This window comes from Habropoda laboriosa, unplaced genomic scaffold, assembly GCF_001263275.1.
Source record: "Habropoda laboriosa isolate 0110345459 unplaced genomic scaffold, ASM126327v1 scaffold81, whole genome shotgun sequence".
NCBI lineage: Eukaryota > Metazoa > Arthropoda > Insecta > Hymenoptera > Apidae > Habropoda > Habropoda laboriosa.
The window spans coordinates 952,412-964,219 of NW_017100194.1; the positions used below are offsets into that span (position 1 = coordinate 952,412).

Below are 11,808 nucleotides of genomic sequence, written 5' to 3' on the forward strand. Positions count from 1 at the left end.
GCACAGATTGTCCTTCAGTAACAACCAGAGCTCTGGTTGAATTATCACTTATAATAGGTGGTCTACGAACTTGTAGCTCAACATTTGCAGATACATGATTATTTAAAGATATTACAATTTTACATTGATAAAATCCAGCATCAGTCTCTTGTATATCCTTTATCTGAAGTATATGTTACTAATTAGCATTTGAAGAACATAGGCAAACAGTAAAAGTATACATATATTAAACATAATAAAGAATTACCTGTAATACAAAGGTAGATAGAGCATCATCATACCTAAGGGCAAATCTAGTGTCTCTTATAATTAAAGAGCTACCATGCGAAAGAGCTAGTTGGTCATTGGCAACATCTTTGTTAATTTTTGTCCATAAAACTGGAAAATCTTGAGCATATTGAACTGAGCAATGAAACTCTACAGTTTGACCAATATCTTTAATTTGCTCTTGGGATATATAAGATATTGTTGGTGTACGTTGACCCTTTACTGAAAAATGTGAGAACAAAGTTTCTACTTGAACATTTCACTTTAATGGTATACAATATTGCAATTCCTAGCAACAAAATCTTTAATAGACACAACATGCATTCCTTTATGTGACTTTGTGCGAATATCACATTAATTCAATAAAACAAAAGAGATTTTCTAAACATTTTACGTACGGGTTATCGGTATTTAGCTTTATTAATTAGCTTCCGATAAATTTACGGAAACATACATTTTACCTACGTACAATATAGTACGTGCAAAATAAATCGTTCTATCATTTACCTGCTTGGAAAAAGACGAACGCCAGAAGCGCATAAACAGTCTTCATTATGACACACCCAATACTGGTTCACCCAACGCCCGAATAATCTTCACCTTTTTTTGTCGATATTATATCCACTTGTTTCACTTAACATAGGATAATACTTATTCGTTTCGTTTACTTAATACTTTAAACAAATAGGTTGTTGCGAAATGCAACGACCTACGTTAACGACAATCTAAATATCGTTTGCGTTGTTGTCAAACAACGCAAGCGGACAGTAATGAAAAGGAAGTAATGCTCACAGGTGTCTGTTGACCGAAAATAAATATGGCGAATGACGCTACATCTCGGATCAAGCGAAATACTGAAAGGGAAAAGTTTTTCATTTATATTACAAACTACACAAATCCATTTCTTTATTTTCATAGTACTCGTTTAAATATTTTATTTTCATCTAATGTATAATTTTCTATCACAAAAAGGAACGATTTTGTGGAAGTTAACAGTTGTACAAGTGATTTTCCGAGTCCATTCAAATTTCTAGTGTAAAGTATATTATATGTAACGGTGCACTTCAGTAAATTATCCTTACTATTTTCAATAAATATATCACTTTTTAAATGCGTTTCATCTAAAAACTTTATATAGGAAGATGTAAACAAACATTCCAGAATTGTGATTCTATTCTTCCTATATTAAAATTAGTGATATATAAAAAGTTCTAATAATAAATGGAAATAAATATTTGATCGCAATTAAAAGATGCTACGATCACGTCCTCTGTTGACATGCTATATCCCATCGCTACGAAGTTGTAAAGGTGACTAAAGAATATTAGGCAAATTGTATGCATGTGTATGTTAACAATTGTAGGAAAAGTTTTTACTAACAAGTATTCTACGTGACTTTCAGGTAAGTCGCCTTACGAAGGTTACGTTATTTAAGTTATGGACAATGTCAAGAATCTAGTTCTGTACTATTTCAGGAAAAGCGGGCGATATCTATCCACGTAACTAGTTCAAGACAATTTTATTGTCGTAATGACATCTTGGCAATAAAGAAATCGGATCACCTCAAAAATAGAAATACATCCTTTAATTATAGCGTTACACTTTCCTATCCTATTGTTATTTTTATCCAAACCGCTTGTGATATAAAAATAAAAAGTATCCGTTAAAAAAATAAAGAAACTACGGTGTTCTATTATCGTTAATGCTGTTATCGTACATTACCCGGATTATACGTTGGAAAGGATCATAACATTCGTTATTCCTTAGTGACGATGTTGCGTGCAAGTTTATACTCATCCCTTTGTTGGTATTTTAAGTTCATAAAAGAGCCGCTCGGTAATGTTCTATCACAGACGAGGTACAGTTCTGTACTCGTTTGTGAAGATACGTAACATATGTTGTGCTCGTTCGGTAACCATAGCAATTCGAAAACCTCATTGTCTCGTGCATTCCTCGATCGTGTACCTACACAAGGGTTAAAATCCTTCATAGCTTTACGCGTGTGTGAAACACATACTATTTATTGGTCATCCATACGTAGCCACGAATAATACGTCGTGCATTGTTTAAGACCTGCATTGAATACTACGTGCTTGTATCTGTGTACACGTTTACGAATATACTGATTAATGTATAAATAGAAAATCATAAAGGAGAAAAGTATTCGATTGAGTAGAAAATGATTGAAGAAGTGTTACTTTCAAGATGCTAATATGTGCCAACTAACACGATGCATCAATACGATGATAAATTCTTACAAGAAATATTCGTAGTCATCTGTTACGCGCACGAATAAAATTACGCGAGTTCGTAGTGTGGAGCGCAAATAGACGAGGCTTGATCGTAGAAGAATATCGAAACACGATACACGCTCGCAATTACATGTGTGTACCTATTCGTGTACAGGCATGTGTATAGTTACCATTCGTAAATAACACACGCACGGCCATGTGTGCAACATATAAGTATCATCCTGCCACGAGGAGGTCAGTATGTGTCACAGTATTGTGGCGGAAGCAACCGGCGTCACCTGACTAGCATCAACATCATTTGACAGCTTAGGATACTTTATGAAATTTTGGAAATGGTGTAACTAAGTGGTGGTTTTATTGAAGATTACGAATTAAAGGAAGTTTGACCGATTATTTTAATGCTCTTTGACATTTTTCGTTGCAACGAAATAATAAGTTCCTATAAAAGTGTTTTTTTTTTTTTTTAAAAGAAAATTGTCGAGCTTCAAGACGATCGAAGAGATGGGGAAAAGTTCGTTAAATATTTCGGAGGATCAAGCACTGTCGTCAGTCTTCCGACTCTTAGACGTATACTAATCATCCAGAAATATGATCCATGTCTTGTCAATTTATACCGCACTATGTCAGCTTTATGAATACAGTTTCGTAATGCCTGTTACAAGTTACCGATATAAGGTACCCTGTCTTCTCCCATAAAGTGGTGCCCTACCCCATCGGTCAAGAGGAATGACATCATAATAGCAACTAATGATTAAATGTAACAATAAAATGGAAGTTAAGAAAGTGAAAGGAGAGAACTGTAAATATGGTAGAACGAAGTGTTCCAATCAATGCATACAATGAAATATCTGCATACATTCTCAAACGCCAATTACAGAGTTCGTACTTGACTGTCCAAAGATTTTTCGTTTCGTGCTATGGATTTATAGATCTACCCTAGATCCGACAGGAAAGACTCGAGTGGAATGTCAGCACGTTTCCTCATGGGCCAAGGGCATACGAACCTCCTCGAGTCGGAAAAGGTGATAACTATAGAATAGCCAGCTAGTATTCCATTCATAATTGAGAAAGAAAGTCAAACCGTGGCGAGGTCGCAGCCTCAAACTGTGATCGATCTCTTTTACTCAACGATGAGTGATCAGGGTTGATTACCACAGGGTTTCCAAATGTCGATCGAACCGGAATCTAACTTTTCCGTCGATCCGTTGTCGTGCCCCGTAACGCGTTATCGATCGATTAACAACCGCATAATAAAGTTGCAAGGACGATTTATTGTTTGATGTGACTGCATTTCGTTCTAGAATAGAAAGTGATCTTTGTCTGTGAAATACCAAGAGTTCATTGTTACCGATATGTATTAACCGTTTTACGTGTGACGATTCAGCAACTGTGTTCTATACCACGAATTCGTAATGTGTGCATTCAACGACAATAGAATCTACGAAAGTGCTAATTTTTACTGTCGATTAAGTGTCTGAAAGTGATGGAAAGTTACGTCGTTCTGTGATTTTCATGCTGGAAACGATGACAATTTGACGAAGATTATGGTGTACATTGTGCGGCATACTGTTTACTGTGAATCGTTACCATGAAAATAGCTGGATCGAACTTATTCAAAGAGACAGCATTTTACCATCGTTACGGTTTACAGAATGACAGCATCGATCGAGATTGTCACGGAATTTGCATTTTTCTTAACTGTCACCAGTGATAGAGGAAGTTTCTTCTAGAGATTATTCGTCAAGCTTTTTCGAACGCAATGGATAACAGTGAACTTCGAGTTGAAGATGAAACACAGGTATCACGTTTGATTTATGTAGTTTACTTTCTAAATAAAAACTCAACTATTATTAACAACAGAGCAAGTGTATATACGAGCGTTGACTGACTGAAATATACTTGCGTCTATTTCTAATGCTATCATGCATAAATGAGAATAATAAATATTTTAAATATTGCATCGCGGTCATTTTAACTCTATCTTATCGACGAATCTCGTCAATGAAGCTATCTAAATAATAAATCTACAACGACCGCGCGTCATCTAGATTACCTACTTAGTTATACGTTATGGTGTAAAAATGAGACTCATTACTGAATTATCTAGTAAATTATGTTCACGTGATAGACATTCCCCGCGGCTAAATGCTGCTCGTTTCATCGATCTCGACGAACGTCGAAACTGCAACAGATAAAGTTCAATAAAATATGCGAGGTACGCTGAAACATGCAGCAAATCGAAGAATTTAAATTAACAATGAACCTTGACGTTTATGTTTTACTGTTGCTATGAAAATTACCGGCGTAGCGCGCTATTCAAATTCTTTAAACGGAAAGCAAAAAATTGTATGCAAAAAATTTGTTATACCGATAAACGTCTCTTTATGTGATATACACAAAACAATTAAAAATGCGCATATATCTTTTGTATTAGGGTAAATATAACGATAATTAATGTTATTTTTTAGAATGAACACAGCAGGCGGCAGAGTTTGTCCACGAAAAATACAAACGTCAGTGAGTTCAGCCCAAGCAGATTTCAAACGATCGTGAATGCGATGGGAATGGAAAATTCGCCATCGAAAGTGGCATCAGCAAATTCGACACCGGAAAGAACAAATTCCTTGACTAAATCGAATTCTCCCAACTTGAACAAATGCACGCAGATTGAATTTAGCAAAGAAGTAATGTACGAAATGGATAAAAATGGTATTCAGCCAAATGGATCGCCGAAAGCTAGCAGAAAATTATCTAGATCCAGCGTTTACCCCTCTGGAACGAATCTGACCGCTCGAGATGCTTTTGGTACCAAAAAATCTTTTTATTTAAAGAAAAGAAAAAAAAAACAATTATTTTATATTTGAAGGAGAAATTTGATAATTCTTTTAGTTACGTCATACTACACATACACTTTCATTTAACCTGTTTCGTAACTCTTGTTTAAGGAAATATAATTTTTTCGAAAAATTGATCGTTTCTTTAAATAAATAAAGAAAAGTAGTGTTCGGGAAAATTTGATTCAAGATACGTAGTTGAAACGGCGCATAAGAAACGTTGGATTAATTAAGAATTTGAATGGTCGGTACATAAAGGATTATGTATTCATAATGGTACGTTAGCCTGGTAATGGTTTGAAATCGGTCGAACGAAACCACGATCAATATACATATGAGAATGTCTGTGTAACGAATCATGGATATTAATAATGTACATGCAACTTCAGTATGGTCGTGAAGACCCTACAACTGTCAGACCATTGTCAGACAAACACGTGTCTCCTATTATTATCCACCATTTTTGTCTCGTGGAACGTGAAACTTTTGATAACGATAATTACACCCTTTCTATTGTGACGTCACTTTCAAACTCGAACGTGACACGTGACTTTATGTATTCTTTTTGTAAGACGGACTGTCAAGGTTGAAGGATTTTGTACAGCTGTACCGGTAAAATCAATTCAGCCAGAGCATAGTGGCGGTTTGCTAGAAGTTTTCACGCAACAGGTGCTGAACAACCTCTTTGCACGCACGAGTATGATCAATAGAAAAACTAGTAAACAGAGTGTTTTACGTGAAACATGTATGATAAATTTGGTTAATTTTTAGTTTGCTGAATTATTTAATGCCACGATTATTTCACTGTTCTATTAGAAAATCTGATAATTAACTTGAACATTCGTTTTATTATTCATAGGTCCTAAGCTAACAACACCGACAACTCCTGAAAATACTCCACCGTTGCTGGAAACACCTATTTTTCCAGATGACATACCAAGAGATTCCTTGTTGCACAACGATTCGTCTTCGGAAACGGAACTGGACCCTGAAACGCTCTATTTTCGGTGTGTAAGGATCTATAGAACGTGATAGATTGATTATCAAAATTATACTTTTGATTTCATTCTTTTTTTATATGCGGAAGGAATGGTAATTCTTTTTCTACATATATAAAATAATAGTTTATTTTTTTGTATAAGTTCTTTGTACTCTTGTTGTTTATTTTTTTTTTTATTTTTATCAGTCCAGGGGAATGAACAAGAAAGTGGTGAAGAATTTCATATGCACGATCACCTGTAGATACATATTACTGTGTAATAACAAGGAGGGAGCATAAAATGCCACGAACACATTCCTATAATTAGTGAGTGATACGCGTGTAACGTAACAGCCAGCAACACGTACGGAAAGGGCGTGAATCCATAATTAATTTTTTCATCGCGTGGCGTTCGAACCGTCGGCGAATTAGATTATTGCGATTTTATATCTTAATAAGTTTACGTCAGTCGTGACTTATTTCCGTTCAAGTCGGGTTTAATTTTAGACATTGTCACGTTACGATCACGTTATTTGCTTTACTATTAGGTTGTTTCAAGGGTTTCCGTGTTTTTTCGCGCGGTCTACTTTTACCACCACGTGGCAGATTTGATTGGAATTGTAATGATTCATACAGTTTTCTTTCCTTAATGCTTTATCACGCATACATTGAATTACATATTTAGAGAGAGAGAGAAACAAGATTTTTTATATTTCATCTTTTTAAATGACTCAAGGAAATTCTGAGAAAATGTTGCACAACATTTACCTCAATGACTAAAAATGCTATAAATGGCAACAATAAAAATTTCAAAAAAAAATAATTTTTATTTTAATACTTATTTTAATATTTTTAATATTTTGAAGCCTTATTAATTAACAGAAAGAAACATTTACATTATAAGGGACGGTGAAAGACCAATGGTACTTAGTGCATTTTTGTAGGTTCAGTCTTAAATTGTTTTATTAAATACCGTGCAATTTAATGTATCGTATTGTAGAGATGGCCGCAGACGGATTGACATGGTGCTAGTGTACCGGGAAGACAACAATGGGGTGATGACCGAAATAGAAGCTCGTCGAAAGGAGCAGAGACGCGTTTTCCAGCAGAATTTGTTGAAAGAGGGCTTGCAATTGGAATTGGAACCGAAGGAGAACTCCTTCGACGGGAAGACTTATTTCTTAAAGTTGCATATTCCATGGAAGATCAAGGTTCAATACGCTGAAGTTATGAATCTAAAGTTACCCACCAAAAGATTTATTACCATCTCTGTTAAAGCTTGGGTAGGCTGATAAAACTTTCCAACATTTAAAAAAAACACTTGTCTTGTTAAACTTTAATTAAATTCAATTAAATAACCACTGAATTTATCAGCAAGGTAACGAGGACGCGAAAGAAAGGCCGAAGCTTTGGGAAAAGTGGATGCGTTGGATAAAATGGATAAAGAAGATACACACCTGGGATATTAAGAAGTATCCGGAAGAACCTAGCTTTTACGATAGCATTGATTCTGGCGATCGAGAAGAGAGGTAAAAATATTAAAGAAATGAATGTCCTTATCAGGAAGTCAATTGTCATTTCTTTTTTTTTTTCGTAGATTTGTAGTGAAAGACAGGGATACAGCTTACACGCCCGCTCAAAGGTCACTAATAGTAATGCAAATATTATTACGGACAAGGTACGACGAAAATCATGAGAAAGCTGGTATTCGTAGACTGTTGGCGGATGGCACTTATCTCGATTGCTTTTCGCTTCACGAGGGTCCGTATAATAAACCGGGGCTTAACGGAGAAATTTTTGATAGACACTTATTGTACTTAATATGGGCTAGACCTTCACAATGGTAATTTGACAGATAGTTTCGCTTGTTTAATCAAAGATTTCGTAGTGAATTATTAATACTTAAGATATCTCTACTTGGTATTGGATAGTGGTACAACTGTAAACATGTCAATCTTATGTTTTCGCACAAATAACACATTTCTAACTACGTACATTAGTTTCACATCAGTATTCAACTATTAGTTGAATGTAAATTTTAAACTACCTTTCCAGTAAAAATTAATTTTTTTACTGATACCATTATCAATGCCAAGAAAAGATATACAGCCAAATAATGTATATAAATTTTATATACTTTACCGTATTAATCGTTTTCTCGATACGAGTACGTAAGATGAAAATGTAGCTCTGTACTCTTAGGTACAAAAAACAACCACTTTGGTTGATCAGACGATATTTTGGCGAGAAAGTGGCGCTTTACTTTGCTTGGCTGGGATTTTACACAAAATGCTTGTACCCTCCAGCGATTGTCGGCTTCTTATGTTTCATGTACGGTGTAGGAAGCATGGAGGGTGTTGACAATATACCCAGTAAAGAAATATGCGATGATGGTGTAGCTGGTACGTTTGTTTCAAGTAGTTTTATTTTATTATTTAATTTCTTATTTTATCAGGTGATTCTCTTTTTGTTAGGAAATATTACACTCTGTCCCCTTTGTGACAAAGCATGTTCTTACCAAAGACTGGGCGATTCCTGCCTATTTTCAAAGTTAACTTACTTATTCGATAATCCTGCCACTGTCTTCTTCGCCATCTTCATGTCGTTTTGGGGTTCAGTATAGAAAACACAAATTTACCTTTTTTTGAAAAATATATTTTATTATTTATTTACGTCTTTCCACTAGCTACAACATTCCTTGAACTGTGGAAACGAAGGCAAGCTGTAATAATTTGGGAATGGGATCTTCAAAATGTCGAGAGCGACGAGGAGCCCAGACCTGAGTTTGAAACCACGGTGAAAACATTCCGAATAAATCCTGTGACCAGAGAAAGAGAGCCTTACTTACCGGCGTGGTCTAAAGCCTTACGTTTTTGTGCTACTGGTTCCATAGTATTCTTCATGGTAATTGAACAACCCAAATAAAAATTGATCGCAATTTTATAGAATGTTAAATGAATGAATTATATTTAAATTATATTTAGATATGCGTAGTACTGGGTGCTGTACTGGGAACAATAATGTACCGAATATCGTTGGTGCCCGTGTTTTACAGCGGTGGTGGTACATTTTTAAAGAATCATGCCAAGATTTTCACCTCCATAACTGCTGCCCTTGCTAACTTGGTGATCATAATGATCCTTACGCGAGTTTACCATCGTCTAGCACGATGGATGGTGAATATGGAGAATCCTAGAACGCAAACTGAATACGAATCCAGCTTCACCTTCAAAATATTTCTATTCGAATTCGTCAATTTTTATTCGTCACTCATTTATATCGCCTTCTTTAAGGTCAGTGACACAGTAGCATAATTGTAATTACTTTTAATTACACATCGGGTCAAATAGAATTATCGGAAAAAAAAAAAACTTACAGGGAAGATTCTTCGTTCATCCTGGAGATACAGATGCTAGATCTACGGAATTCTTTCGCATAAAGACGGACGTATGCGATCCAGCGGGTTGTCTGTCGGAAGTTTGTATACAGCTCGCTATTATAATGGTGGGCAAACAGTGCTTCAACAATTTCGTAGAAATACTGTCGCCGAAACTGTGGAATTGGTGGCGTAAAAGGAACCACGTTGCCGCCACGAAAGATCACGCTAGGCCGTATACTTATTGGGAGAAGGATTATCAGTTACAGGATCCTGGAAGACTTGCTTTGTTCGATGAATATTTAGAAATGAGTATGGAAATTCAACGTTTAGAAATATCATTTTATTTTCACTTTTACATCATTCTTATTTTCACAGTCTTGCAATATGGATTTGTGACCCTGTTCGTCGCAGCATTTCCATTAGCACCGTTATTTGCGTTGTTAAATAACATAGCTGAGATACGATTGGACGCATACAAAATGGTGAAAGAAGCTAGGAGACCATTAGCCGAGAGAGTGCAGGATATAGGCGCTTGGTACGGCATACTTCGTGGAGTAACTTATGTTGCAGTGGTATCGAACGTAGGTGATAAAAAAAAGAAGAAACTCGCTATTCGAGATTTATCATTATGCAGCGAATTTTGACGACAAATCTATTATACAGGCGTTCGTTATTGCATATACGTCAGACTTCATCCCACGAAGCGTTTATGCCATTGTTTACTCTCCAACAAAGGATTTAGTGGGTTACATTGACAGTTCTCTGTCGGATTTCAACACGTCGGATTATAGGGACGATATGAAGAGTGATATGGACAGAAATCATCCGGAAACTTGTCAGTACAGAGGCTATAGAAATGGACCGGATCATCCTACGGATCCGTACGGCCTCAGTCCTCAATATTGGCATGTCTTCGCAGCTCGTTTAGCCTTTGTTGTTGTTTTTGAACACATTGTTAGTTGAACTCCTTGTAAACTTTATTTACAATGTTCATATTTCACTATAAATCTTATATTTGTTGTAATTCAAATTTTCGACTAGGTCTTCGCCCTGACTGGTATAATGAGTTACGTGATACCAGCCGTACCTCATTCTCTGTCTACTCAATTACAAAGAGAAAGTTTATTGGCTCAGGAGGCTAAGTATGAGAAAGGTTTAAAGAGCAGAGAGGATGAAGACGACATCTTGTCCATGCTTAGAGAAGCAGGGAGTATTGGAAGGCCTACAGGAGGTGGCAGAGGTAGCTGGGCAAGGCGCTTCAGTAAATTAAGCGATGGTTTAGACGCCCACGTTGACGAAGCTTCCAAACATAATAGAAACAGCGACGGATCAACCGTATGGGAGGTGACATAATTTTTTGAAACGTAACAATTACGTTTGACCCACCAGGGATGTATTTAAAAAACATTCTTTGAATAACTTGCTTATTTGTACAAAGATTTTTTAGCTCTGCCGTTGTGTAAATTGTACTTAAACGTAGTCCTACGTAAATATTGGAATATTAAGTACAAATGAATGAAGAAATAATTGTGATATTTTAGAAACACGTATACTCGATGACAAAAGCGATGAAATTAACGTAGTAACGAAGTGATAAATGCCGAAAGTATCTCGACGTTCTTTTAAAAGTTGAACAGAAGTTCAATGTTCATTTAGGAATATTTTAATTGTGACATCAATGATATATGTGTGATTTAAGTAACAGAAACTCTATCAGTATTAATGTAACGAGAGAGTTATATACCTCTTTTATAATGCTTAAATCCGATACTCTATTTTCTAAACTGATATTTTGTTAAGATAGTGTTAGGTCATAATGTTAATGATAGAGATACGAATAGAAGTGTCGATCAATTAAATAGCGCAGTTTGCTGTTCTTACTTTCTCGATCTCGTGAAACTACGTTTTAAGCGAACGTCATATATATATGTACATGTATATGATCTTAAGCATTGATTATTTCATCCGAGCATTTACTGATTAACATAGAATGATGCATATAAAGAAAAACCATAACGAGTTGTACAGTACAAAATTTCTATATTATAACGAAAAACTTAGAATTTTTTAAGCATTAAAAATACGATAAAATTACAA

General features: G+C 35.6%; 2 protein-coding genes across 2 annotated transcripts in view; one reads left to right on the forward strand and one right to left on the reverse strand.

Annotated features, from left to right (window-relative positions):
• Positions 1-1,043, reverse strand: part of LOC108570246 (lachesin-like) — a 2,174-nt gene extending 1,131 nt beyond the window's left edge. The window contains exons 1-3 of the mRNA XM_017932068.1: positions 775-1,043; positions 248-489; positions 123-163 (exon numbers count right to left, since the gene is read on the reverse strand). Of these exons, the coding sequence (XP_017787557.1) occupies positions 123-163; positions 248-489; positions 775-820 (329 nt within the window). The 5' untranslated portion in view covers positions 821-1,043. The remainder of the gene's footprint in view (positions 1-122; positions 164-247; positions 490-774) is intronic.
• A 3,134-nt stretch (positions 1,044-4,177) lies between these two features.
• LOC108570267 (anoctamin-4) lies at positions 4,178-11,064 on the forward strand. Its single transcript, XM_017932103.1, has 14 exons — positions 4,178-4,317; positions 4,988-5,324; positions 6,213-6,360; positions 7,333-7,615; positions 7,707-7,861; positions 7,930-8,175; positions 8,535-8,734; positions 8,807-8,944; positions 9,019-9,236; positions 9,317-9,625; positions 9,711-10,020; positions 10,087-10,292; positions 10,375-10,665; positions 10,753-11,064. Exons 1-14 carry the CDS (start codon positions 4,279-4,281, stop codon positions 11,062-11,064), a joined length of 3,192 nt encoding a protein of 1,063 aa, XP_017787592.1. The 5' UTR covers positions 4,178-4,278.
• The last annotated feature ends 744 nt before the right edge of the window (positions 11,065-11,808 follow it).